General features: G+C 39.0%; 1 protein-coding gene across 1 annotated transcript in view; it reads right to left on the bottom strand.

Annotated features, from left to right (window-relative positions):
* The window catches only part of CLINT1 (clathrin interactor 1), a 53,540-nt gene extending 26,964 nt beyond the window's left edge, over positions 1–26,576 (bottom strand). Inside the window, exon 1 of the mRNA XM_075057157.1 lies at positions 26,370–26,576. Coding sequence (XP_074913258.1) covers positions 26,370–26,410 — 41 coding nt within the window. The 5' untranslated portion in view covers positions 26,411–26,576. The remainder of the gene's footprint in view (positions 1–26,369) is intronic.
* Positions 26,577–27,390: the final 814 nt, after the last annotated feature.

Below are 27,390 nucleotides of genomic sequence, written 5' to 3' on the forward strand. Positions count from 1 at the left end.
TCAATTTTATTTGGCATAAGGATAGCAAAGATCTTGGAACTGGGAGTTATAAACAGTAGAAACAAGAATGAGATCCCCTTAAGTCTGAAAGGGGACACAGAAGGTAATTGTTAAAACAGAATAAAATTCCTGGACTTAATCTTGGATTCTCAGCATGAGAATTCCTGCTGTCAGATTCTGATGTATGATTTTATTCAACTTTGTGTCTAAAGAGAGCGTAAGCTACATGACTGAATAAATAATCAGCAAGCTAACAGAACCTATCTATATAAGAAAACGCATGTAGGAACACAGCAGTAGTTATGAACAACAGCAATTAAGATTTTACAAATTCATTTATGCTAAATGCACCTCAAGCTTCTGTTTCTGACATTTTCTTTACCATACATACAAACTAATACCATCTTTATTTCCCATATGCATGGAACATTAAAAAAAAAAAACCCAAACAAAAAAAACCCACAACCCCAAAGCTACAGGCTTCAGTGCTTTGCAGCTTTCAGCACACTGGCTCCCTTGTCCGAAGCAAGGAAAGGCAGGGAGTTGAATGGAAAGGTTCTGTTTGTTTTTACAATCCCTCCTTAAGCACTTGTTTGAGAGACGATGGAGAGTTGGGGGTAAGCATAAAATGAAGCATTTCCTTCATTTCTTAGAGCAAAGAATTTAAGAGTGGAAAATGCATGAAAAGATGCAAACTTACTGTAAAAAAAAAAAAAAAAAAAAGGCCAGCATTAGCTATGGAAGAGCTCAAAGTGCAAAGTGCATGGCTAAAGCAGCATCGGGGTTGAAAGGGGGAAATGGAAGGAAAACAAGGAAATTAACTAATGCCAAAAGAAAGAATAAGGTGCAGTTAAACCCCTCTAAGTACAGAAACATGCTCTATTTCTAAAACCCTCCTGCAGTAAAGTTATTGTTCTCAGTAACTAGAAGAAAGCTCTTTTTTAAACGACAAGATGAGATCTAATGGCACAAAGCGTTCCAAAACAAAGTATCTTTAAGCCGCATTTAATTCAGCAACAAATGTAAACTTCAAGGAAAAAAAAAACCAAACTGTTGTATAGTTTGGCATCATTCCAGGTCACTTAAAAATAACCATTTCTAAAAAGGTGGAAATACAGTTTTATTCTTCCTTTCCCATGTTTTCTATGGCCCTCATTCCATGCCCTACCCATGATTCCTGTGACCTTTGCAACAAAAAAATAATTTATGTCCAGATGTGAAGGGAAAAAGTGACTAGCTTGATTGCCAAGACTTCCTGTGATTGATATAAATTTAATATCCGAGGACACTTTCAGACACCAGGGGGGGCTCTCTGATTAGTTTATACTGGGCAGCTTCCAGGGAATCGTGCTAGATTGCATGGACACAGTCTGCTTTGCAAACAAATGGACATACAACAGTCAAGACTGACAGAAAGTATCTTTGCAGTGTTTAAAACACCCTATTATCTGCAAGACTACATTTGGATTTACCCCAAATCGTTCACTGAAACCCTGCACAACTGGAATCTTGTGACAAGAACATTTACAGAAAGTTTTGACATGGACAAAGACATTAAGCATAAGTGTATTTTGCAAGTTACATCCAAAATAAAGGCACAGCAAATAAATGGGTTGACATCAACATTACAAACTGTTGCATTCTTTTCTGTTTGTGTCTTATATTTCTTTTAAGTCTACTAAATCAGACTGGTGTCAACAGAGGATTTTTACTCTTTATTGTACCCTTAAAAATTATTTCAGTATTGTTTCTTTTAAAAAAAACAGAACTGTTCAGAAAAGCCAAGAGAGGGCACTGTCAGATCTCTATGAAACAGCAAGCAAAATGTTAGCTTTTAATTTCTTGCAAGAGAACACTCAACTTTAAATGTTTGTATCTACAATTTATAGCAACACTGAATAGGTAGCTCAAGTTTGAGACTAAATTCCTCCACATGAATAAAGGGACATTGCTAGGGAAAAGCCAGTGGGTAGTAGTTTTAAGTATCTCATCACCTCCAACTGCATCAGACAAGAGATACACTTTCTCTTAAAAAAAAAAGTTAAAAGTTTTACATGCATTTTATAAACTGTATTTTAACATGTTTTGAAACTGAATAGATGTACCATAGATGAAATGCCCCCAAAATAGTACTCTGTCCACAATTTTGGCTGCATTTTTCAAAGAAAAGAAATCTTTCAAAGAATTCAGCCAATTGTAAATAGCTTCAAATTTTGCTCTAAGTTACATTTTGAGATTCGTAAATTTGAGATAAAGCTGTCATCTGAATCCAGGTGATATCCTATAGTGTGCTACAAAAAAACCCAGAAAATAAGCTAGAGGGGGAGAGGAGAGGGATGTAAGGGGTGAGAGGAAGTATTGCATGTACCTCAAATGTGTAATTTGAGGTAAAAGTGATGGTTAGTTGGTGTTAGGGAGAGCAAGCAGACAAGCAAGAGGGGACAAAAAGTTCTGTATAAAACTAAGGGGATCAGAGAAGCTACCAAGGTCCAGCCAGAAAGTTTACCGACTATCTGCCACTTAAACCTTTACAGTTGCAACAGTCTGAAAAGCACTTTAGCTTTCAGGCGTAAGAGGATAAAAATCCTACAGGTCTGAGATTGTATTCTGAGCACTATTCTTTGAAACATGGAAATGAAAGATAGCTTGTAGATGGCCTGCTTGAAAATAAAGCCTTACAGACTGAAGGAACACTGCAGAGAACAACATACAAAAACAGGCATACTTTAAGAGGGGTCCTGTCTTCCCCCTTCCCTTATCAGTGGATACTGAATGTAACCAACAATGTGGACATAAATACACACAAACACTAGTAAGCAATAAATGTATCTGTAGAAAACTTCTATTTGTGTTTGATTTCATATTGACTGATATATTTTGGCTACTCTGCTCGGGCTTCTGACCTTACATAGTAATACATGAATCAAGCTACTAATGCTCAGAAGGACAATATTAGTGAGGATGAGGTGTACTCTACCCTCAGTAATGTATCAGCACTTCTTCAGTGTTTTTTCCATAAAACAGCCACAAAATAAATACTTAAAAAGAAAGCTTTCCTCTTCCAGACTACGAAAAAAAAAAAAAATCACTTTTATGCCAGGAAAGTAAAATCATTGTATTTCCACCCAACATTCTGTTAAAAAATTGAATAAGCACAACATCATGAATTGAAACGTTTGCTTCAGAGTCAAGATTTTTCACTGTTCAACACCACAAGGTGTTTGTTCTCTATAGATTCATATGCTGTAACTTAAGTCAGGAGATGATCATCACTTACAAAATATTACACAACTGTAACTATACTGCTTCTAGTAATAGCTTCCAATTGGTAACACTACAACCAGTTTTGTTGTGCCTGAATTAGTTACCCCACAATAACTGCTGGTTCCACTCTGAAAAAAAAAAAAAAACAAAACCACAACAAATAAGCCCTAAATCTCTCTATATCATATCCCTTGAACCAGGAACACTTTGGAAACATGGATGGGGAAACACAAGGCTAAACATAGTCAGCAACAGAAATGGAATGAGTCTATTTTCTCAGCTAATCTCTACTCTACAGTTAACCACCAAACTTTAACCCTCAAACAACATTTCATAACAATGATTTACATACACTACCAGCAAACCTGCTGAAGAAAAAGGTGCAACAACTTTTGTCTTTGTTCATTTGATTCAACAGTTCGGTTAGAACCTCAGACGCAGCATATAGCACTAGTAAGAGTTAATAGTTCAATGCCCACAGTCTCTCCAAAAGAATGCCACAGATATTTCCACTTCATGCTCCCCAGCATCTCCTGTATCTTCCAGACTTTTTCCATGGTCAGTGGTGTTCTGTTCCCTCATCACCCTGACAATACATTCCGGTGCATGAAATCACAACTCATAAAGGAAGCTTACAGTTCACTGCTAGATTTTGGGAGCAACATTCTTTTGAAGGAAGTATTCCTAAGATAAGCATTCATCAGGAAAGGACTAGAGAGCTATATCTCACAAAGTTTCAGATCTTCAAAGACATGTAAACTTAACATTTCATATTAATGCTCAAATAGCAGCAGAGTCTTAAACATGCAGAAACCTTTAAATAGCACGTGCATAGGAAACCTGCAATAGAGAAAATAAGTGCCATGAGAAAAGAAGGTATTTATACATTAAAGGTAATGAAAGAATAATAAATATCTATCCATCCACCCATTCAGAATGGAACTTACTTTAAAACATATTAAGGAATCAGAAAGCCTAACAGATCTTAGTGAATGTTTCTGCACAAACTTAAAAGCCTTGAATATGCCCTGGGGCAAGAGTCAGACCACTCCATTAAAAGCACCATTAGGATTAGAGTTGCTATTGATGTGGGTGGTGTCACTGAGGACACAAGTACAATTCTGGACATTAGATCCACAGAAGATTTGTGAAATGCCATGTCTAATCTTGTGAAAACTAAAATAAACAGAAGTCACAGAGAGAGTACATTACAACAGTTTCTTTATAGTGATGATAAAGGTATTGGATTGGACAGGGTAAGCCTAATTAGAAACACTTCTTAAACCTCTGGGAAGCTGCCCACTGTGCTGAGGGACTGAGCAGCATGAACAAGAAACCTGGTTACACAGTTAAAAATTTTTTTCAATGTACATTTCAAACCAATTACAATATCATGTATACATGGGACTCCTATGTGCATAATATTATGCCTTTAACTATTACTCCAAGGACATCACTGGATTATGCACCTTCTGTTTTCCTTTTTTTAATTTTACAACTGGGAACAGTAAAATACTAAAAGCTGAGATGAGAAACTTTCTACATTTTACCACCATTAACAGTTTCCAGTGAGACACCATTCTGCAAATATCTGTTTAAAGACTAAATGCAGAAGAAAAAAAATTCAAGCATTACACACATGTATGTCTATCATACATATAGTTTGAACATGAATGCTATTCAAAAAAACATTAACACTAAAGAGATTATATTTTTTTAAAGAAAAAATTAATCTCTTAGAGAGGGAGGGGTCTGGATTAACAGAGGACAACAGAAGCTCTGTTACTGTACAGCAGTATGTAGTGTGGTACCAAAGTCTTGCAAGAAACAAGTATTTTAACCTTTTGTTATTTAAGGTGCCAAAACAGACACAACATAATTTTATATTTTAACTATGTGTTTAGCATTATGCTTTCAGTAGGCAATCTCATATGCTAATACATTAATCTCATTCTTTCTGTAATTTTGTTAGCAGCTTCTTTATTTTTAGAAAGTCTTCTCCATGTTTCCTGTGACTTTCACAGTGAATAAAAGCAAAGCAAACTTTAAATTTGCTCCATGACAGAATAGATATTACTAACTCAGAATAAAATCTCATTACCTCACTTGGTGACATAGCAAAGGAGATCATTACAGTAATGGTCTCTAAAGCCCACATGGACAAAACTCAATAAGAATACACTTGCACAGCTCTATGCTGTGCTTCTTGCATTTAAAAATGAATAGATTGCATTGTCCAACCAGAAAAGACCATAAATGGCATCTGAAAAATAAATAGTTAAGAAACCGTTAAATTACAGCAAAAGGAAAGTTTGCTTTAACTCTAACTAAATAAGGAAGAACATACACAGCTGGTTCATTTATTAATCTTGCATATCTCCATCTAAACATTGCTATGATTTTTATGGAAAGGCATATAGATAAGAACAGGAGTGCTTTCTCATACAGACAGTTTGTTACCAGCATGGTGGTAGCTTCAACATAAAGCTCTGAACAGCAGCAGCAGTAACTTCTGGAGATTGAGCTAATGCTCTGCTCCTACAGCTCAAGTGCTGACTTGGTCTTCCAGCAGCTTATTTCCTCCTAAGAGTTGGGTATTCTGCTCCCTTTGAGCTGAGAAGCTAGCAGTCTTCCAGTATGGATCCACTAGGTATTACTCATCTGATCCATGGCACATGTTTTAGGAATACTATCCAAACACAACAGCAGCAATTTATTTTCAGATTTCCCCAAAATCAGTACAGGGGCTGTCAACTTAAGGCAAAAAAATATGTATAATGTAGCTTTGCCTTTAGATGTTTGAGACTGCATCCATATTTGGATTTTTTTAAAAAGAATGAACAAATGTACTATAAAATAATATGAACAAAGTGAACATTCAACATCTAGAAAAGAGATAAGGCAGACCCCAGTAACATTTTCACAATATCCAGTTATCTAAAAGACCCCCACCTACAGACACACATGCATTTACAATGAAGCCTTTGGAGGGGAGGGAACACACCATCTTATCCCCAACATTCATCTTCTATGAGTCATGCATCTAAACTATTTTTAGTATCTAGATTAAAAGGTTCCTGTAAAGCAGGATTAGAAAAAGATGGAAAGGTTTCTGAGAATGCTAAAAAGTTATTTTAATATTAAATGATCCATTTTTAAATGGTGTGCAGAAGTTAGTTTCAACTACTGAGAACACACAGTAAATAAAAAAGCTAAACAACTCTTCTGAGTACAGGGTACACCTCCCCCACTCCCAGGTGTGGGAATCTTGGCATCTATTAAATTGTTAATTAGTTTCCAGAAACATTTTTTCCAATTAAAAAAATCATTTAATACTTATCCATCTGGGCATGAAACGCTTTCAACAGAGCATTTGAATTGGTGAGCTAAAAAAGAAGTGATCCCGATCCGCACAGCACCACCTCCCAAACCACCAGGGGCCAGCACACCATGCAAGAAGCATCTCATAATAAGGGACATCATATATTAACTCCACTTATTTCTTTTAGCATTGCTTCCTTCAGGCTCTGAGGGATTAAAGCTGATCACTGGTCCAAACTTGTGTTTCAAGGAACTGAAAGGATTTAAGACAAAGTCAAACCAAAAGATGCATTTCAGCACCAGATTTCACTGCCCTGTGACAGTTATGTCACTACCTCAGAAAGCTCAACATGCAGACTGGTTCACAGAGGACAAAGACAAGACATCATTTACCCACCTGTTTTCCCAAACAATATAATGGACATTCAGGAATTTATGTACCTAATGTTACTAACAATTATTCAGAGAAAAAGATAGCAATCGTCTTCAAAATAAAGACAGTGCTGCTCTTCCCCGAGTGAACTCATATATTCAGTCTCGGCCAGCATCTCCCTCCTTGCTTGGTGAAGACAAACTAACTAAAAAACATGTAACAAACTTAAAGCCTTTTCATTTTGCTCCTGTCAGTAATGTCACTTTTGTTATAAAACATGCAGCTTAGATTTAGAGCCTTACAGATGAAACATATGGATACCAAATATGAAGCCAGCAGTCCACATTCAAAGAAGAAACAGATGGGTACCCATCTGCCAAAATGCCTGGTGAAATACCTCAGGTTACACAGAGGTAACAGCACAACATTAGCTGATACTTGACCATTTGAAGTTACTTATTTTTAAGCCACTCCTCAGAACCATTACAAATACAACACCAGTCAATTTAGTACATGAATACTGGCTATTATTACAGACCTTCTATGCAAGTTGCAATTATGCTTTTTCTGACCAATGATACCATCTTCATTACGGTACAGTAGGACCTGAAATAAATTATGAAACTCTTAACTTGAAAAGCTGAAAATGTATGTGGCAGATGTGCAAGGCAAACTGCATAGAAAGAGATAAGCCAAGAAAAACATCCTGATGGCCACAAATGAATTACGACTTGTGGGAGGAAGGAACTATAAAGCTATTTCCTGTGCCTTACAACTTCTAATCACAAAAGACTACCAAGTAAACAAGATAACCCAAAATCCACCACACACACACACTTTCAAAAAGAACAGTGACTTTAAGAATTAAGTTGAAGCCTGTTAGAGAAGTCAGATCCCTCACTTATAGAAACCACCACTGCACATTGCTGAAGTCTTCCCTTTCAAAGTTTCTCCCCCTCTCAAAAGTTACCCAACTGCAGCTTGCCATATTCTTAATGTTTTTGTAATTGCTATGCTACAGCTGAAGTAGTTTTTACAGATGTTGGGAACATGAGGCGACTAATCACGTGGTCTTTTTAATGCATATTTGTGCAAGGAACAAACACTTCCCCCTCCCAAGTTGATTTAAGACTTATTTCATCTCTCCTACTGCAGATTCCCTGCAGCATGTAAGTGTTAATACTTTCATATTCTTACATAAAACCATCCCTTGTGGTTTACACCAACAAATACACGGCTGCTTTAAATATCTTCATTTGTCAACAATTGTAGAGTGGGAATACGTGGTGGTAAATAACTTCTCAAACTCACTGAGGATTTTGCCACATTAATACGGTCGATTGTGGTTTTGTACCACCTCTATAGAAAGTACTACTTCATCTAAAGCCCAGGCTCATTTCTTTATTTCCCCATTCTTTATGGGATGTTTTGGTTCCAAACACCTACCCTAACATTCCTCAGTTAGCATCCTCTAATTTTCAACAATTAGACTATCTTCACTTCAAATACACACTTCCACAATTCCATTTTTAAAGGCTTAGTAAGTGTTGTCATTTTGCTTATTATACTTAATTCAAAAAACCTTCTTTAAAAGGTGACTTACCAAAATAAATGTTATACTCTAGCAAGCAGAATGAATCAAAATACTTTCTTTTCACTTACATTGTAAGAACACCACAATAGTATTTCCATTGTTTTTCAGTATTAGTTTTTAGGTCACATTTTTTAGTTCAAATTTTAGCTGAAATTAGAGTACAATTACACCTAAACCAGTCTTGTGACCAATCCAATTAATCTTAAGCATAAAAAACAATTTCACAAACAAGTGGGAAAAAGCTGCCTTTCAGGCAACATTTGATACTTTGGTGGGATAGTTACATGCTAAAACAGCAACTCTGTTTTTGATTCAGACAGAAAGGCGACACTGTTACTGCCCTTCGCAAGTTTTCAGTCTCCTTGCACTCATGTGAACATACATGGGGCATACCAGATTGAAGTCACTGCTTCGTAGCTCCTGTTCCTGTGGATTTAATTGCTTTCAAAGTTCAATACACTGTGTGTAAACAATAGCAGCCATATAGTAAAAAAAAGTGGCATTACAAAACCTGGATAACCTTTTGTAACTGTAGAACTCAAGAGATTTCCATAGGCATGCTGTAATCATGGCTAGATTTATTTTTGCTCAGTCCCCAGGACTGACTTTGCTACTCTGCTCCTTACACTTCAGATTTTTGTCTTCTGTAGTGAAGAAGCTGCAACAATTTTAAAAACATTTTTTAGAGTTAACTACATTTCTTTACAGAATTCAGTCAGATTGCACTTCCTCCTTTAAGACTCAGCAAAAGCCACTACATATTTTCCGTCAAGTGTTGCATCTTTAATTTTTCCATATTTGTGATCCAATCAGGTAACATGACAAACTGAAAACAAAATGTTTAACCAAGTGGGACAAAAAGCAAGAGAAATCTAATTAAAAACACACTTTCTGTAGAGTGGTTTTTATGTGAATAAAATACCACCACAAAAAAGTCAATCCCAATAAACACTGCTAGACAATTATATCATAAAACTAAAATTTAAATACATTATTTTGTGAGGGAGAGACTGAAACATTCTTCACCATAGCTTATACTCTCCAGTCAACTATGTTTCTTTGCAGTTTGTTGCATTCATTTAACTTCAAGAGTAACTTTCCCTGAAAATAAAAAGCTCGTTTCAGGTGTTCGTAACATGTTGCATAAGCTGCCTTCTGAATAAGGTATCTAGTGCTACTTCTTTCTTTGTATGCACAAAGTACTAAGATATCATATTCAAGCCCACAGCTCAAGCATTTTAAGTGTGTACAGAAACCTTCAACAAGTAGAGACTCACAAGTACGCCCAGTCAGTGAGCTTTTAGGATTGGGGCACAGCATGCTAATGTTGAGAGAGAAGGATTTACAAGAAGAATGAGGTCTTATCCTTCTTTCAAAAGAAGAAATAAAAGGGGTAAAGGTTTTCAGAGGACAACCAAGTTGTAGTTACATGCAACAAGAGGCAACAGTAAGCTTTGAAGCTGTGTAACTTCAACCCACTTGTGTACCTCAGACTCCCTATTTTTGACCATAAAAAATTTTGAGAATGACCTTGGATGGAGGAGGAAGATAGTGAGGGGAAAAAAAACCAACAAAACCAAAAAACCCCCAAAACCAACCTCACAGTAAAAAGAATACTCTAACAGTAGCTATAACACTCCAAACCCTCCAGAATGTTGCATAATTACCTCTGTACTTAAGACATGTCTCCTACTCCCCAAACAAACCTTAGGTTTTCAGAGTGTCAAAAGGGCTGTGTCATTAGTTCTTTAACGCTACTCCACTCCTTTAATAAACCCCCCCAACTGTAAAGCTTCTGCAATTCTGCGATCTTTGTAACTGTTCACTCACTATTCATGTGAAATGTGTTCACCAAAAAAACTTTGTACTAGGGTTTTCTCACACCATGAAGAGCATGCAACAATCATAAGTTTACAGTAACGCAACAACTGGTCAAGGAAACCTCCTGATGCTATACATGGTTGAAGTACATTAGCTCAATAGTTACAGATAAGAGATTTCACTCTGAAAAGCAGGAACACTGCCAGGCACATTACTACACCTATGAATGGCGCAGTTCTATTCAATGTTACTACTCAGACTGAATTCTAAATAATCCAAACTTTCCTTACTCAGAGAATTCTTTCAAATATCTCAACTGATAAGAGTATTTGGTGCAGACAGAAGAATGCACATGCAATAATACAGAGTTTAATATTACCAAAACAACCACACAGCCCTAACATTAATGGACTGTGCTTAATGATACTTGTAGTTTCAGCTATCCCTTCATCACAAGCTGAGTACCACTAAAACATTGCCCTAATTCCAAATTTATTACAAATTAAGCATTACTCTAAACACATGCTAGCTGTTCCACTAGGGAGGGCTGATTAAAGTTTAAACAATGCAGGCACCGAAGCTTTTAGCACACAAACTGATCATTCTCTGCTACTATATAATCACTTTGGCACTATGACATCCCATACACCCCTGTACTTTGCAATATCAATCTCCTTCGGCAATTATTTTGAGAGGAATAAACATGACCACAGGTAACTCCTCTAAGCCAACTGTAAGCACCTGTTACAAGCTCTTCCCTGATCAGATCCACAGGCAAGGTGCAGGTAAGGGTACCAGATCTCCCTGGAGTCCTGCTCTGAAAGCACTACCCTTCTTCCCTCCAGCCTGTCTGAGGGCTCCAATTCCTGCCAGCTCCTCTCCCTGCCCCTTCAGGCTCAAGGCAACCAGAGTCGAACAACAGCATCCCAACTGCACGTAAACCACACATCATACACACTCCACTTTTACAACACAAGTTGCGCTCTATCCCTAACACCCAGACTAGCTTTGAAGGGTTTGCAGTTTCCTTCTACCATCAACTACAGAGCTATGACTCTGCGCAGCTTCACATTTCATCTGTGATGTAGCAAAGTATTAATGTCATATTACCTAAGAAAGCCTGAGACATGTATCTCATCAACAACAGAATCTAGAAGTATGGTCCAAGCAGCAGGTGAAGCAACTAAACAAGAAAACCTTCAACTGCTGTTATAATACAGCCTGGTGTCCTGGAAAATGTCTTAGGACTGAGGCAGAAGCTGCTCTGCACTTTTCAGAGTAGGAGAAAGGAAGAGTTATCAAATTGCAGGCTCATAGCCAGTTGTTTTCCTTCATTTATTCAAGTGTCCTTCAGTGGAATTGCTATGCAGGAGGTATTCAGTAGGAGAGAGACACACTTGAGACTGCTACCTTCATCTTTGTTTTTCTGAAGTAAACCACATTATCATTCACTTATTTCTAAACACACTGGAATTAGTTCTATAGTTAATGTTGCTTGCAAAACCCCACAACCTCAACATCAGATTTCGGGCCTTTTATTTCCTGAAAAAAATAATTAAAAAAAAAATCAGGAAATGAATACTGATGTCACTACAGAGAAACTGATCAACTTCTCTTCTCAAAATTGGTTCCTTACAGTCTGCTTGCTTACTATTTGAAGCTGAAAGCAAGAGCTATTCCACTATTCTGTACAGTGCTACAATACCTGCTACAGTCAATAGCTCTAACGCACCTCCAGTGTTTCCTTTCATATCCAATACTGAAACCCAATCTAGAAAAGACCATTACATCTGTCAGACAACAAGGAAGATGCTGTCTTTAAGACTACATGGAGTATGTCTGGATGGATGAACCTTATTTCTTGACTCCACTACACACAGCCATAAAAGGAACACAATCAAGGCCCTTTAAACCTGTGTTTCAGTATCTTCAAGGGTATGTCCCTTTTCCTAGGAAGCTGTTAAAAAACTAAGCCTTTCCCTGTACCTCACCTTGCTAATAAGAACAAGAAATTCAGCATCTTATAAATTAAAGTGCAATTAAGACTTCGCAGTCTCCCAGTGAGTACTTTGTACTTCTTCAGCATAAGCAGGGCTGTGCAAGAGGAAACCTGTTTGGTATTGTAATCTCTGATGGTGTCAAAAGATACCTATTACATCATATGAAAAAAAGTAAAGGCAAGTATGCAGTGATAATTCTGCAGAATAAGCTGTGAACATCCAACAGTTTACAGCTAGGGGCAAAGAACTCGGGGAGATTTCCTGCTACGCCTTCACCTTTTGCCAGTGTTCCTTAAACATCTAGTAGCCCTAAAGGTGCTCTCTGACTTCTTGCTTCCAATTTGTTTTGAACTACATTGCATGCCTTTCCCAAGTTGTTCCTGAAACTTGCTCACCTGTCTTGTTTTTATTTTTACATGAGAATGACCAGAACTCTAAACTTTGCATTTTCTTCAAATGGACATTTCAGCTTTCTGAAAGACATTCATGCTTTGAATTATTTCCTTAACCCTTCTCTTCACCAATGATGTTTCTTTTTCACCACCGTCTTTGTTTGAGAAATGATAACAGTTTCTTTATGAGCCACCAATATTGCATTTTTGTTATCTCAACATCACCTGCAAGGATTCCATTCTTCAGCATACCCTTGAAAGCTTTAAAAAAAAAAAAATTCCTAAGTCTTATGTAAGCAACCTTTCTGCAAAATGCACCCCAAAATTTTTTTTCTTTATCCTCTGTTGCTCACAAAAATACTTTTAATCCAAGTGCTTTATGTGGCTCTGAAAGTGATATCCTGAACCAGAACCAATGCACAGCTCAGGATCAAGTCAAGGCTTACCACTACTGTCTTTTTCACTAGCTCTTTGGTGAATCACTGATCACCTAAATGTGTGCTGTTCTCAGTATAAGATGCTGATGCAATGTGTATCTAACCTCCATAGGATACATGAAGTCACCCACTGCTATCATGTTTCCTGCCCACATTGCCTCTCTGCCATCCACATGGCGTGGGAGGATAAAGCTATACAGTCCTCTTCCTGTTCTTGCTCTGCCCTCATGCCTTTAGTCATGAATTTTCAGTTCATTGGGACTGACTGGTTGACACAGTCTGCTTGTTAATTTGGTCTGAAAGAGTTTTCTTCAGCATGTTGCTTGTCTGTTTGTCCGTGCCTATAACAGTCTTGCTAACCACATTGTTTTAAAATGGCAGCACAGATTTATCCAAAATTTCTGAAAGAAAAATATTCCAGGTTCCACCTTATTCTTCAGCCTTCTAAAGTCTGTCTCATACCAAGACAGATAGGTCTATTGTACGAGATCTGCATCTCATACAATAGACCTAGAAGAACTACTTTTCCCTTCACCAACTGTAGCCCTTCCTCCCATTAAATTAGTTGTCATCTCCTGATCAAGTTAATTTAGTATAATCATAATAAAGTTATGGTGACAACCAGTTCTGACAATCCGACATTTCCCCACTATTTCTTCTGTAACATCTTATTACATGGGATTAAGTACACCACATACAATCAAAAGCACATCAAAATAGTTCAACTGGTAAAAGAATTATAGATGATGCTCATGGCACATGAAACAATAATGAAATACTTAGAAGGGCTGCATAATGCACTTTGTGTCATTCATGGTATTTCTGTTGGCAGAAAGTGTAAAGTGGTCTTTTTTTCCCCAAAAATTGAGTGTTGGGAAATACAGGACCGTCGTACCCTCTCAGTCCACTTTCATTTGATATGTTCTAGCTGATCTTCATTTCAGTATTCTGTAACAAGCTCTTATTGTTCCAGAGAGCTGTCAGAACCAGAGAACAGCTGAGGCTGGGAGGGAGCTCTTGTGATCCCCTAGCCCACCCACTCTGCTCAAGCAGGCTCAGCAGCAGCAGGTTGCCCAGGACTGTGACTAGACAGGTTCTGAATATCACCAAGGATGGAGACCCCACAGTATTTCTGGGCAACCCGCTCCAGTGTTTGACCACCCTCACAGTAAAATGGTGTTTTCTTCTGTCCAGATGCAATTTGATGCATTTTAATTTGTGCCCGCTGCCTCTTGTCCTGTCAAGTTTTATCACTATTTACTGTGTCTTCTAGGACCATTACTGGGATGTTTTAGTCTTGTTTGCAATAAACAAGTCTTTGATTTCAGGTAGTTCTTTAGAAAGACAAAACTGAAGTTTCTCACTAAACCATGCCAGAATAATTACTACAAGGAAAAGGAAAAAAGTGCATGAGGAAAGCAAACATCACTGTTCCAAGAACACATTAGGAAAAAAATACTTGCACAGAATTTAAATCAACTCAAATGCAGTTCCTAGGAATGACACAATTACTTAGTTTTCAGCTTATTATACTGCAGCCAGTAAATTAACTAAAAAAATTGTTTTAAAAAACTCTTAACCTTTTCCTACTTCAGATTGTTCATCCTTTAATAAATGTGAATTACTATGTTTCTTTCCTGCTACAAGTGTATCTAAGAATAAAAAGCAGTCACCATAATCATAAACAGACTAAATTAGCTTAATGCCTATTTTCTTTTGTCATTCAATTTTCTATGAAGGCAGGTCACAACCTAGAAATCCTTCCACTGCCATATTAAGCAGTTGGACAAAGTAACTTTGGCTATTAGTTAATGGCAGAGTGTCCTTCTACAGCTATTCACAGCAGAGTATCCAAAAATGGGCACAAGCAGTAAGAACACACCATTCAGAATAAGTATTATGATATCGACATTCATTATTTCATTAAAATTTTCAGATTGGTATCTCACATTAAACAAAAAGGGTAGCTTGGCAAACTAAAACCCCACAAGTTCACAAACATGCATTTTTACTCAAAGCAAGTGTTCTTTTGTGGAATGAGTCTGGCAAATTACATACAAATTAACTTTCAAAATGCCAAGCCATGTTTATTTGTGGAGGATAATGATGTTTCCTCTCCTTTCATACGTATCATTTGTTAAACTGGTTCCTCCAGGAGATCAAGTAACTCTTACGTCCTAAAAAGGTAACAAGAGCTGTTTCACTTGCCTCAGAGCCCCAGTTTCTAGTTCCTGTCCACATACAGATGATAATTTCAAATTACACTGTGTATTTACAACAAACTAATTTCGCTATGCTTCAGTACAGCAACTATTTATTTATTAACTCACTAATGGTAGGATTACTGGATTTTTATCATCTCATGTCTGCAGCTGCAGAAGTTACAGTTACTGTGTAATTAACAAAAACCTGACACTTGCAGTATAAAGGCTAAGAGACTCTACTTTCCAATTAGAAGTCTATTAGCACTAAGTTTTCAAGCCAACTCAAGAAATGCAATCATCTATTTGGTAGCAAGAGATAAACCACTGTGATAGAAGTTAACGCAGTTGGACAATAAACACCTTTGAACAGTTCCCCCCCCTTTGCACGATCATACAGAGGAATAGTTAAAATAATTAAATAATCAAAAAAAAGGAATAATTAAAAGTGACAGCAATCATTAAGGTTTCAGCTCTATTTGCAGATGTAAGTTACCAAGAATGTAATTTATTTTTCAGAAGATGCATCCACCCACTGCAACTCCAATAAAATTATCTACAGTTATCAAAAGCCTTTTTCTTCTCTTTACATTCAAAATGGACTTAGAGAAATCTTCAACTGAGTAGTCTCCCAGAACACAAAACACACACCTCCCAAGAATCACATAGGGATGTATTTGTTTACTAAATATAAAGTTACCTCTTGAGAGGAAACACTGAATAGTCTGTAAAGTACATTAGGATGCTTCTAAACAGCTTGACAGGACAGGGAGAGCAACCAACAAGAAAAACATTTATTGTTATGACTCAGAATGGAGCAGAGGAAAAAAACTGTACTAACTCCCAATAGGTCTCATTATTATTACAACAGATTAAAAAAATGCAGGTCAGTCTCATTAAACAAGTTGAATATACACTAATATTTCTAATTGTATCCCAAATGAACCAATTAATATCTATTAAGCATGCAGTCAATATTTAACCGGTTAGGATAGGACACACTATTTCAGTGATGGAAAGGAAGAGTACCACAGCCTTGAGGTTTCCTTAAAACACAAATACACACTAACAACACTGGTGTTGTCACATTCGTTTCATTTTTAGTGGCAAACCAAACACACCCAAAAAGATTTAAACTATTTAAAATAACAGTTCACGTAGTTATCAGAGTGGTAAGAGTGGTATTCTGAATTATATACTACCAGTATTTCTAATATAATTAGCTGCACTTTTAAATTTAATTGATAACATTTCATAAAGATCTGTTAGATCCTGAGACCGCTTCCAGCCCGAATCATTCAAAGCAGCACCATACAAGACACACAACTATATTTCAGTCTATATCCTTTCTCCCAGTTTGGGGACCAGAAAGCAGAACCGGAAATACTGATGCATATCCCCCAACACAACAATGATACAAACACAGAAAGGTTAGCTCAGGAGCTTGAAGCAGCGATATACAAAGTAGAAGGGCAACCTTAAGAAATTTAAATTTGTGAACTTTTAGAGCAGTTTTGCAGCTAACAAATGACTAACAGTGCAGTTTCAAATAATAAATAAGTTACATAAAAATGTATTATCATCGAAAAAGTGTCCCAGCCTATCTTTCTGTCCTTTCGCCTATCAACACAAGCGCTCACGGTGCCATAAGCAACTGCTTATGCAACACGCTGCCAAATCAGTTATGAACCCTAAAAGCTTGGGCTTTTTTTAGCTATATCAGCAAGACAGCACAAGCAAATACTGAACTACACAACAGCAGCATAACGAAGGCAAAGACAGTGAATGGCCAGGTATAAAAGTGGGACATTCTCTTTTAGTGGAAGAATAAGCTTAGAGCTCCTCAACCTACTTGTGAAACCACATGCTAGGGGCATACTTCAAGCAGTAAACCTGTACCTTGCCCTCCTTCACCCCCAGCCACTTATTCTTACCCAAGTACCATTCCTTCCTTTATGCCAGTACAAATATTTGTGTGACCATGGAGTTAACTATACCAGGGAACTGATCCAGTGGAGAATTTAATTGGCAAAAACAACTGGTTAGTCTGAGAGAGATTCTCTCATCAAGCAGAAAGTATGCTAGTGCCAGCAAAAAGGAGAGGGAAGCGTGCAGTCTGTGGCAGACGGAAGGCTGTGAAACCTCTTTTACCATCAGCCTACGCTTACACTGACTGTGAAACTACAACCTAAGATTTCATGTCTTAGGTTATGTTTTCATATTTGTGCTAGTGCTGATGGCATTTGAGACTTCAGGGCAACTACAAGTGGAGACTCAGCGACGTGTTCCTGTGCCCTCCACTTACACTAGCTTTAATGATCCCTCTCCTATCCCCTTCCCTCCCACCTCAACACTGCTTCCTCAGATAGGCAACACAAACACTTGTGCAGTTGTATGGCAAACAAGTCTAGGTAGGGAACTAATCTAACTTAAATAACCTACAAAGTCCTTTTGGGAGAGACACAAAGGAAGACAGGAAGCTTCCAATTGGATCTGCTCCTCTACCTGGTTCACTGCACAGCAACCCAAACCACCATACTTATGCAGCACATGACACAAGAATAAATAAGTACTGAATACTTTTTCTAACACTGTTACTGAAAAAATACTCAGAGAACCACAGCCTATGCAGCTTTCTGGAAAGAAGTGAACTACCAACTTGTTAACAATTTCACGTGACCTTATCTTAACAAACACTTGTACCTTGAAAAATAAAGTGCACCCCAGTTAGAATCATCTTATTTTTCAGAGAGGCAGAACAGAGCGACTGTTTCGTCATGAAAGCGTTATGCTCTCCTACACAATTGCTCTTTCTTAAGAGACTACTGAGCATCCTCAAAAGAAAGTTTTATCTATACTACAGCTGTTTATTCCAAACAGAACAGGTAAATAAAGCTCATGCTCCAAACTGAAAGACAACAGCAGCTGTCAATCTTTGTCTATAACTGGGCCCATACTTAACCTATGTCAATAAGATCCAGCACACTATAAGGAGCTGGGAAAAGACCAATCGCAAAACTGAATACTTTATTCACTTGGTACATTTGCTACTAATTTAGTTTTTCATTTTCTTGCCCTGTATCAGTTTTGCCTTACGAATAAAAAAAATTGAGATAAGCATTTAAAAAAAGTCTGTAAAACAGTCAACTTTAAACAGAAATTTACACTATTGTACATCTTTGTTTTAGTAAAAAAGCAATTAAAGGGAGTAACTGTCCTACTTTTTCCAAAACCAAAGAGTCTCAATTTCCTGCCCCACCCTTTTTAAATACTGTCTTAATGTTAGTTCGGAAGATACAGTGGTAATTTGGAAGTTGAAGTTTCACATCAAGCACATGCCAGCAAAGTATTTGGAACATAGTTGAAGCAACATGTCGTGTTCTGCATGTTGGAGATGAGTTTCCCAGCTTCAAATGGGACTTCTTGTATCGTGACTTGTGGACAAGCTGTATCCCAAACTTCAGAATAAACCAATGAGAGAAATTCCAGAAGTTCCAAAATGAAGCACATAACTCTTAAGATCACCACATTTTTGTGTTCTAAACCTACCATCCTGTGAGACAATGCTTCATTCGTTCTCCAACATCTCACCCTTCTGTTTTTACAAAAGCTTATCATTTTCACATAAATACAGAAATTCATTTAAAAGTTGAAATGAATGGAGGCAGATACGAGATACAAGAATCAGATTAGAATTTAAAGATTGCATTTTAGGACCACTGCAATGCACCTTGAAACAGGCAAGCCTGAGGAGAGAAAGCAGTAGTGTGTTCCACTTTTGCACAATGCTTTGGAAGTAATTATACCTTGTATATGAAATAATTATGCAAATCAGCTAATATTTTATAATGCATTAGCTGGCAACACAGCCAAGAGGAATCAGCACAGAACTGAGTTAAGCACCTTGATCCTTTTGACCACAGTAGCACACAGTGATGTAGGTAAGGCTCTTATCTTTGACCAGCTTCAATTACTTCCCAAGCAGAAGCCTAGTCTTACTTCTGGCAAGGCGATGCATAGCTATGTTTTAAAAATACACACATCATTTAGGTTCCCTGAAAACACGAGGCAAACACCTTAGCTAGCCTTATGCAACATAATACAAACTACTGTTAGCTTCCATAGGGTGTAAAATGGCAATAATACAGTTGAAAGAGCACTAACAAAAGCACCACTTGAAGCAGTGTGTTGATGAAACGTGTGTGTTTGGTCACAACTACCTTATGCTAACTCTTAATATATAGTTCAGCTTGTAATATTTTCATACTTTTGATTACTCCACCAGTTGAATATTCAAACAGGAGAATGACATATCTATGCACATGAGATAACAGAGCATAATATTTTCAAAGATGCTTATCACGAATACTAAATTACATGGCCCAAAGACTATAACCATTTTTATTCCTTATTAAAACCAGCAACTTCTTTGAAGTTTTTTAAAGGAAGGAGGATAAGCCCTAAGTAATAAGTGCTGTGACAAATGCTTGGCAGACACAGCCACGGACTGCTGCAGAGCCAAATGGTATGTACAAATACAGTCTTCCTTTGCATTCCCAAGACTATTTCTTCTCTCTCTCACTCTCTGGTAACCAGGCAGAGGACAAGTTCTTATAGGGCTGGAGATAATAATCATCACCTTGCTTGTAATAATGATGCAAAATGCTGTTCTTAAAGCCGTTACCAGCAGGACATCTCTTAAGCAGCAATAGGAGGATAACTCATGCAGTGAGGGTTAACTGTCCCTTATATAAAACGATGGAAGTGTTCACTGCTCTTAAGATCTTGCTTATGCAAACCAAAATAAATCTTAAATATAAAGAAAACTAAATGATCCTGGAGCAAGGGAGTTTACAGGAAGGTCAGATAGCAATGGACTAGTGTTAGACAGTTATTTACCCTTTTGCTGGATATATCCTGTGATGGATCATTTACCGTAATACCTGCTATTACTAAACCAGCAAACAGCATTTCATTACAGAAGAGCTCAATAGTCTGGGTGGACAAATCCATGAACCATAAGAAAATCACCCGTAAACAAGAACAATTACAGGCATATTAAAAAAAAGAAATTATTTAGGCAAGAGGATTTAAAACCGCCAGCTGAGTATACACAAGATCCTGCTTCTATGTTGGTCAAACGTGAGCATACTACAGGCAATAAGCAACTGAAAGTTAACTTTAAGCCATGTAATTTTAGGGTAAAATACTGGTATGCATTTACCATATTAATATGTATAATGCAGACATAGCATGAGCTATTGGACAACATCAGACTGGAAGTCAGCAAATCCAGAGTTTTGACTGTTATCAACTCACTGTGATTTGGTTTACTTGACACAATTATCTTTTTAGTTTTCCTCATCAGTGAAGTGGGGGTAGTCCAGAAACCTCTACTCCTCAGCTGAAGTGCAAGGTCTAATTTACATGCCATGCTTTAGGCTACAACAGCTAGGAATTGCAATGACAATCGAAGCAGTAATTCACTCTATTTTACCAATAATTTACCCTTCTCTTTACGGCTTGTACAATTAGAAGTACTAAAGAAAACATGCTCTTTATTAACTACAAGAACTTCTCCCCTATCTAGTTGTATTGGAGCTAATGACAGCAGCTCCTTTAACCCTTCCTTTTCCACTAACACTAAAAATCCTTCCTGCTTGCACAGATGTAACATCAGAACAAATAACAGAGGACCCTAGTGCCTAACTCTAGAAATAAATTCTCAACTGTTACAAATGATTCCAGAATTTAGCGTCTGTACAAGCATTACAGTAAGTTCTAAACAAGACAATTTGCTCTCCATTTAAAAACAGCTTAAGATATTACATACTTGGGCAATTCATCAAGCTTGCAAAACGTATGAAAACCTAGCTCTGTAACGCTTCAACTCCCACTCACATGAGGGAGTGCAAATACATTCCTGCTGGGTCACTAGAAAGGTGTGGCTAAGAGCAGTAGTAGCGAAGCAGTTAAGACTCAGCTAGGTGGACAAACTGAACTGGAAGATGCATGGAAAAAACAGGAGGATGGCAGCTGTCATATTCCTAATACTGGCAAGAAATTCACAGGCTCTCTCCTCTTAACTATGCATCTAAGAAGCTCAAAAACTCAGTGACAACTATTTCACCCACCTTAACTAATTCAAATGAACATTTGGATCATACAGTCCTTACTACATACAGATCTGTCATCTTCACCAAATTTTTAATTGGACTGTTTCTTAGCCTTTGATGTGCAGAAGGTTCTTAAAATGAGGTCGCTCACATCCTGGTCATGCAAGTTGGTGCATGTGGTGGATTCATTATATTTTCTCTCCCCTGTTCAGCTGAAGAGGGGAGTGCCAGAGTGGCTTTGGTGGGCACCTGGGTCCAGAATGGTAATGAAATTTTAAAGAAAGTGGCTGTAAAGTCTCATCACATTGTGACACAGGCAGCAATCTAATCTCAATGGGTCCAAAGGTCTTCAATCCTGCTTACTGCATGTCTGTGACAGAAACTAGTTAGCAAAAATGTTAAGTTACAATGACATCTTATATTAAGAGAGGAATTATTGCTATGAGGAGTCCAACTAGCCTTGCTAACTATATATGCACAAGTGCTGTCTTCTGCTTTAAGCAGAAGAACCTTGTGCTAGGTTAACAACATAGTTACGTTTCGGGAAAATAAGAATCAGCAGATTCTGCTTCAAGAAGTGAGAATTCAGCAAAATTAGAGAGATATGATGGCCTGGCTTTTGAACTTGGCCACAAGGCCAAGCTAATACCTTCCTGCTTCTGCCAAGCTAAAAATTGTTTTAATGGGCTTTCTTAACAGTCCTTGTTTTCTTTTGAAAATGCCATGGGGTTTTCTTTGTAGAACTCCCCTAGAAATTTCACAGAGAACACAAAGCACAACATATACTTATCTAATAAGATTAAAAAAGGAAGTGACCAAGTTGCATAATACTCTAGATTTCCACAGCCAGGACTCCATTATGTCAGGGACTACAATATCTTTTGCCAGTTCTGTTATCACACAACAGGTAGATACTTGGTAGGGGCCTTTGATGGTTTGATTATCAAAGTACAGATGCACCTATACCAATAAAAATATGACATTTCTCAAATAAGCTGCTTCTACACAGTACTGGCCAGCCTGCAGATAGTCTCACGCAGCTCACAAGAAGTTCAAATGCAACACTTGCCCTCAAGTTTCATCACAACTACAGGGCTGTTTTGGAGCAGGCATGGGGTAACATGAACCCCCTGCTATGGGAGCTGCAGAACATCCAGGACTACTGTCACCAGCTCACCCAGAGACAAAGCTGCAAAAACCATCGTGCAGCAGAGCAGTGGGACAGCTGGTGATCAGCACACTTCCTACCTGCCAAATGTTCTTACAGCTCACAACCCCACCAGCTATCTAAAGTATGCGATGTGTGCCTCTGCACTCTGTCATGTTAAGATGTTGGTATGCAGCTCATTAGGTCAGAAAAATTGGCCACCTCTTGCATATAATGCTTAGGCTATACATTTCTACCGCAGACCTAACCTAGTCTATGACAAACCAGAATCTAACAAAAAGTCTACTACATTACTTCAGGAGTGACTCAGAAGTGCCACCTGACTCACTAACTTTGCATCAAGCACCACCCTAGACTTGAGCCATCAGAAACCTCTGCCATTTAAACCAAGTTTACTGTTATAGAGCAAACAAGTTGAACACAGAGGGCTCCATTTATTTTCCAATGTTTTTGTTTACTTTCCAATTAAGTTTTGACCTACTGGGGGAAAAGAACCCATACAAGTGAACATCTAAAAAAAAAAAAAAAAAAAAAGAGTGAAAAGCTGCCTACTGAAATTAATTTATTCACACAATAAAATAATGTGAAATAGAATTTATTCCAGAGGAAATAAGAAAATGTAGACCTACACCTTCTAAACTGCAGGCTAACCAGAAACTCAACAGAAACTCAATATAATTCCCCACATATGAAGAACTCTCGCACACATTGCAGCACCTGAGAAGAAAATTGAGGGTGGAAGAAGTTTGACATTTATTTAGAAACTGCAAGAATAAAGCTTAGGACAAGTAAATTTTACTAGGCACAGACAGGCTTCATTACTTATTTGGTTTAAAGCCCAAACTTATTCGCAATGCCCAGTTAGAAACAAGGTGGTACTGTTCAATCATAACTAATCAAGGCACTTAAAATTTAACGGGGGAAGTTATATTAGCAACTAAGAACAATGAGGTTAACGAAAGGGAGAACAAGACACATAACAAAGTATCTTGTCACATCTTAGAACAGTCTAAATCTAATACTCTATCACATAGTCTTTCTAAATTTCTTATATAATAGGACCACCATTCAGTATCAAAAATAATTCTTTTGCTCAAAAGCATGCAGATCCATACTTTTGAGTTACTAGAAAATGCTACAGTACAAATAATAGAGGTAGTTCTAGTGTGAAGAGAACTACAAAGCAGGAATGACCTAATGAACTTGATTGCTCAATTTCTATCACACTGAAGAAAACATAAATACCAAATACTTCAGTAACACTAAATACAAACTTGTTTTTTCCTGTGTATTTTGCAGTTAACTTACTTTTAGGTTCTAAAACTTTGAAGAATTTTAATAGGTTACCATTTTTATTTTGGCTTTTTGCTGTTAAAGTAGCCCACAGACATTGAAAAGAATAATTAATAGTAGCTTAACTATGTACCATCGCTTACTGAACTTTCACTCACTAAAAAATCTGAAAACTGTTTATTAAAAAGTCCTCCACCTTGAAATACCACTGACCTAACCAAGCTCTCAGCCACATGAAGCCCAAATAAGGATAAAAATACCAGATGAGTAAGTTGAAATTCTAAGATGCTAAATTTCAGTTGAATATGGAACCAAGATGCAGAACTAACAGCCACTACAAAGCTATCAAAGTTTGAACTGGCGAAATTTCAAGCTGTCCGCACATTTTCAAAATCCCCCTATAATCACATTCCTTTTTTAAGGAAAGAGAGTTTCTTGTTAAAGTTCAGTATGCTCCTGCCACAGCATCAGCAGCTATTTATGAGGCAGATAATATCACTTAGCCTTTTCTGCAGAGAATTTTGTAAGTCATGGCCTTAAGACAGAAGACATTATGACAAATCTGCACCACACACAATGGAACTATTGATTTTGATGTCTCTAAATACTATTTACTCTGCAGGCTCCACTTTCCCCCTGCCCCTTTTATTTTTTTTAAATACACAATCTGCTTTATTTGGATAACGTTATTCCCAGACACTGAAGTTTATTAAAAAAACATTTTTTTATTATTTGAAATGTGCACCACTTGCACCTGTTTTGGAAATCAAATATCTTTTCCAAACCAGATTTTTATGTATGTTTGGCTTAATAACTTATGAAATATCTTAAAAGCAAACACTTTAAAAACAGTGACAGTGTTATAATGCTATAGTGATCATTAAACCTACACAAACAAAAGTACACAAGCAAAACTCAGAAAAACTTGATTTCCCTGAAAGTGTCCTTTTAAATCCTGGAATTCAAGACAGGCCTATTTGGGTTGTCCTACTATATACCTCAACTGTCACATTAAAACTACTTTAGCAAGGGCTGGCTTTGCATGCAAGAAGCTGTAAAAAATAAACAACCTCCTCAGGAGAAGCCTTATTCACAGTGGTTTTTAAACGTCAACTGATTCTTGGCCTAGAAAAGTCTCAGTCTGGTATACAGCACCATAAGCAAAATACTTATTATCATAAGTAAGCTACCATTTCTCTTCAGTTTGCTGTCTTTAAGCCTATATATAAAGCAGGCCAGTTTAAGAACTGTTTGGAGAAACAAAACCAAAAATTGTTCAAAATGGAACCTCAATTTTGAAAGACTGACTCTTTGATTTCTAAGGCTAGATACAACTATTAGTTCATGTAATCTCATTTGGTATATACTAATCTACAGACCTTCAACCAGTTATTCCTCTAATTAGGCCACAATTAATGGAAAAGTGCTCCAATTTTGCCCCTAAAGATTTATTGTTTAAGGAGGCAAAACATAATCTTTGTTAAGTTCTCCACCATATCAAATTTTTCTCATGCTAATAATAAAGGAGTGGCAGACAAACGTAACAATAACGTCACGCTTTCAAGCTGCAACACGGTGATCGTGATAACCAAGACTGCAGCCAAGTTTGTGGTGGGAGGAGGAGGTTCTAGTCAAGGAAATAAACTTGCAAATACCTGAGCTATTTAAATGTTTAAGGGGTGGGATACAGCATTTCACTCCCCTACCGTGCTCCCCCTCTGAAAGGCCCAAGTGTGGTGGGTCAATGACAACTGCAGTAGGGACCTGTCCTTAGGGAAGAGGAACACACATAGAGAGCACGGGATGACTTTGAAACCACTCTGAAAATTTACTACTGTACAGGTGGTTCTTAACTCCCCTCCTTCTTTGAGTGACTTGTCTGTTTCTTCCTAAGGGGCCTAGGGGCCACGGCAGGAGCCAATGCAGCAGAGACAGATTTTAAGGGCTCAGGTACCAAAATGGGCACGCACCCCCCGGGACCCTGGCAGAGAAGGGGGTACCCAAAGAAGCAGCACAGCTCGCCAGGAGCTGGAAGGGCCCAGAGGAGCCCAAGAGGGGCGGTAAAACAGCCAGCCATAATGGAAAGGCCACAGACTACCTGGAAAGCAGCCCCTGCTCTGCCGGAGGGGCCAAAGCCGTTCTCCGGGAGGACGAGCAGGGGCCACACCGGCCGGTCACTCGGGGAACGGGGACGAAGGCGGGCAGTGGGAGAGGGGAAGGGGGTCAGCTGGGCACGGAGTGGGTGTGAGGCAGCCACCTCAGCAGGGGGAGGGGCAGCGGCCATGTTGTGAGGGGGGCGGGGGGGGAGCACGGGCCCGGTTGAGGGGCCACGACCGAGCCGCCCCCGGCCCCCCGCCCCGCCCGCCCGCCCGCACCCCGCCATACTCACGCCTTGTCCACCAGCTCCCGCACTTTCCACATATTCAGCATGGCGCCGACCGCCTGGAGACCTCCCCGGCCTCGCTGCCCTCCTCCGCCGCCGGCCCCAGGAGGCCCCGCTCGCCGCGCCCCGGGCAGCCGCCGCCGCCGCGCCGCCGAGCCAGGCCCGCTCCGGGCAGCCGCCGCCTCTGCCAAGCGAGAGACGCGGCGCCGCTCCCGGAAATGGAGGGTCTCGTGGCCGCGCGGCCTGCTGGGAGATGTAGTCTTCCCGCCGGCGGGGCGGAGCGGGGCGGGACGGGGAGGGGAGGGGAGGGGAGGGGAGGGGAGGCCGGGCCACCCCGCAAAGCCTGCTGGGAGCCGGGTGCCGGCGGGACGCGGAGCCTGCTGGGAATTTTAGTCTCCGGTGAAGGGCCCCGCCTCTGCGCGCAATGGCTGCTGGGAGTTGTAGTTCTGCGGCTTTCCCTGAGGGGGAGGGCGGGCGGGCGGCGAAGCGGGCCTCGCCTCGCCTTGCCTCGGCTTGCCTGGCCGTGTGGTGAGGGCTCTGTAGACACTTGTCACACAGCGGTGGAACCGAGGCTTTGTGCCCTTCTCGGCTTGGGGTGCAGGTACAGCCCGGCCCTGACCCACCCTCACGCCACTGCACCGTCTGGCCTGTGGTGAACTTGGCCCACAGCCAGGCGAGGCACAAGGGGGAGAAAGGTCTACGCAAATAGCTGGCTACAGCACAAAACACAGGTGTAAAACTCGTGTCTGACCAGAATATGGTTTTATACCCTGCTTTTATTGCGAGGAACTCATTCAAGAGCAGCATTCTGTCATTATGACTGCCTATTTGCTGATCGTGGTGTACAGACTATGGTGAATTTTCAGTGGACTTTCCGGATTACTCCTGCAGGCCGTGACCAGGATTTCTGCAAGAAATGCCACATGTGAAAGCGTATGAAAGGGTGCAGCATGTACGCTAAGGTAGCACAGTCCATCGGGGCACAGCACATGCAGGAACCTTGTCTCCACTTCTCAAGAAGGACCAA

This window comes from Buteo buteo, chromosome 24 (genome assembly GCF_964188355.1).
Source record: "Buteo buteo chromosome 24, bButBut1.hap1.1, whole genome shotgun sequence".
Lineage (NCBI taxonomy): Eukaryota > Metazoa > Chordata > Aves > Accipitriformes > Accipitridae > Buteo > Buteo buteo.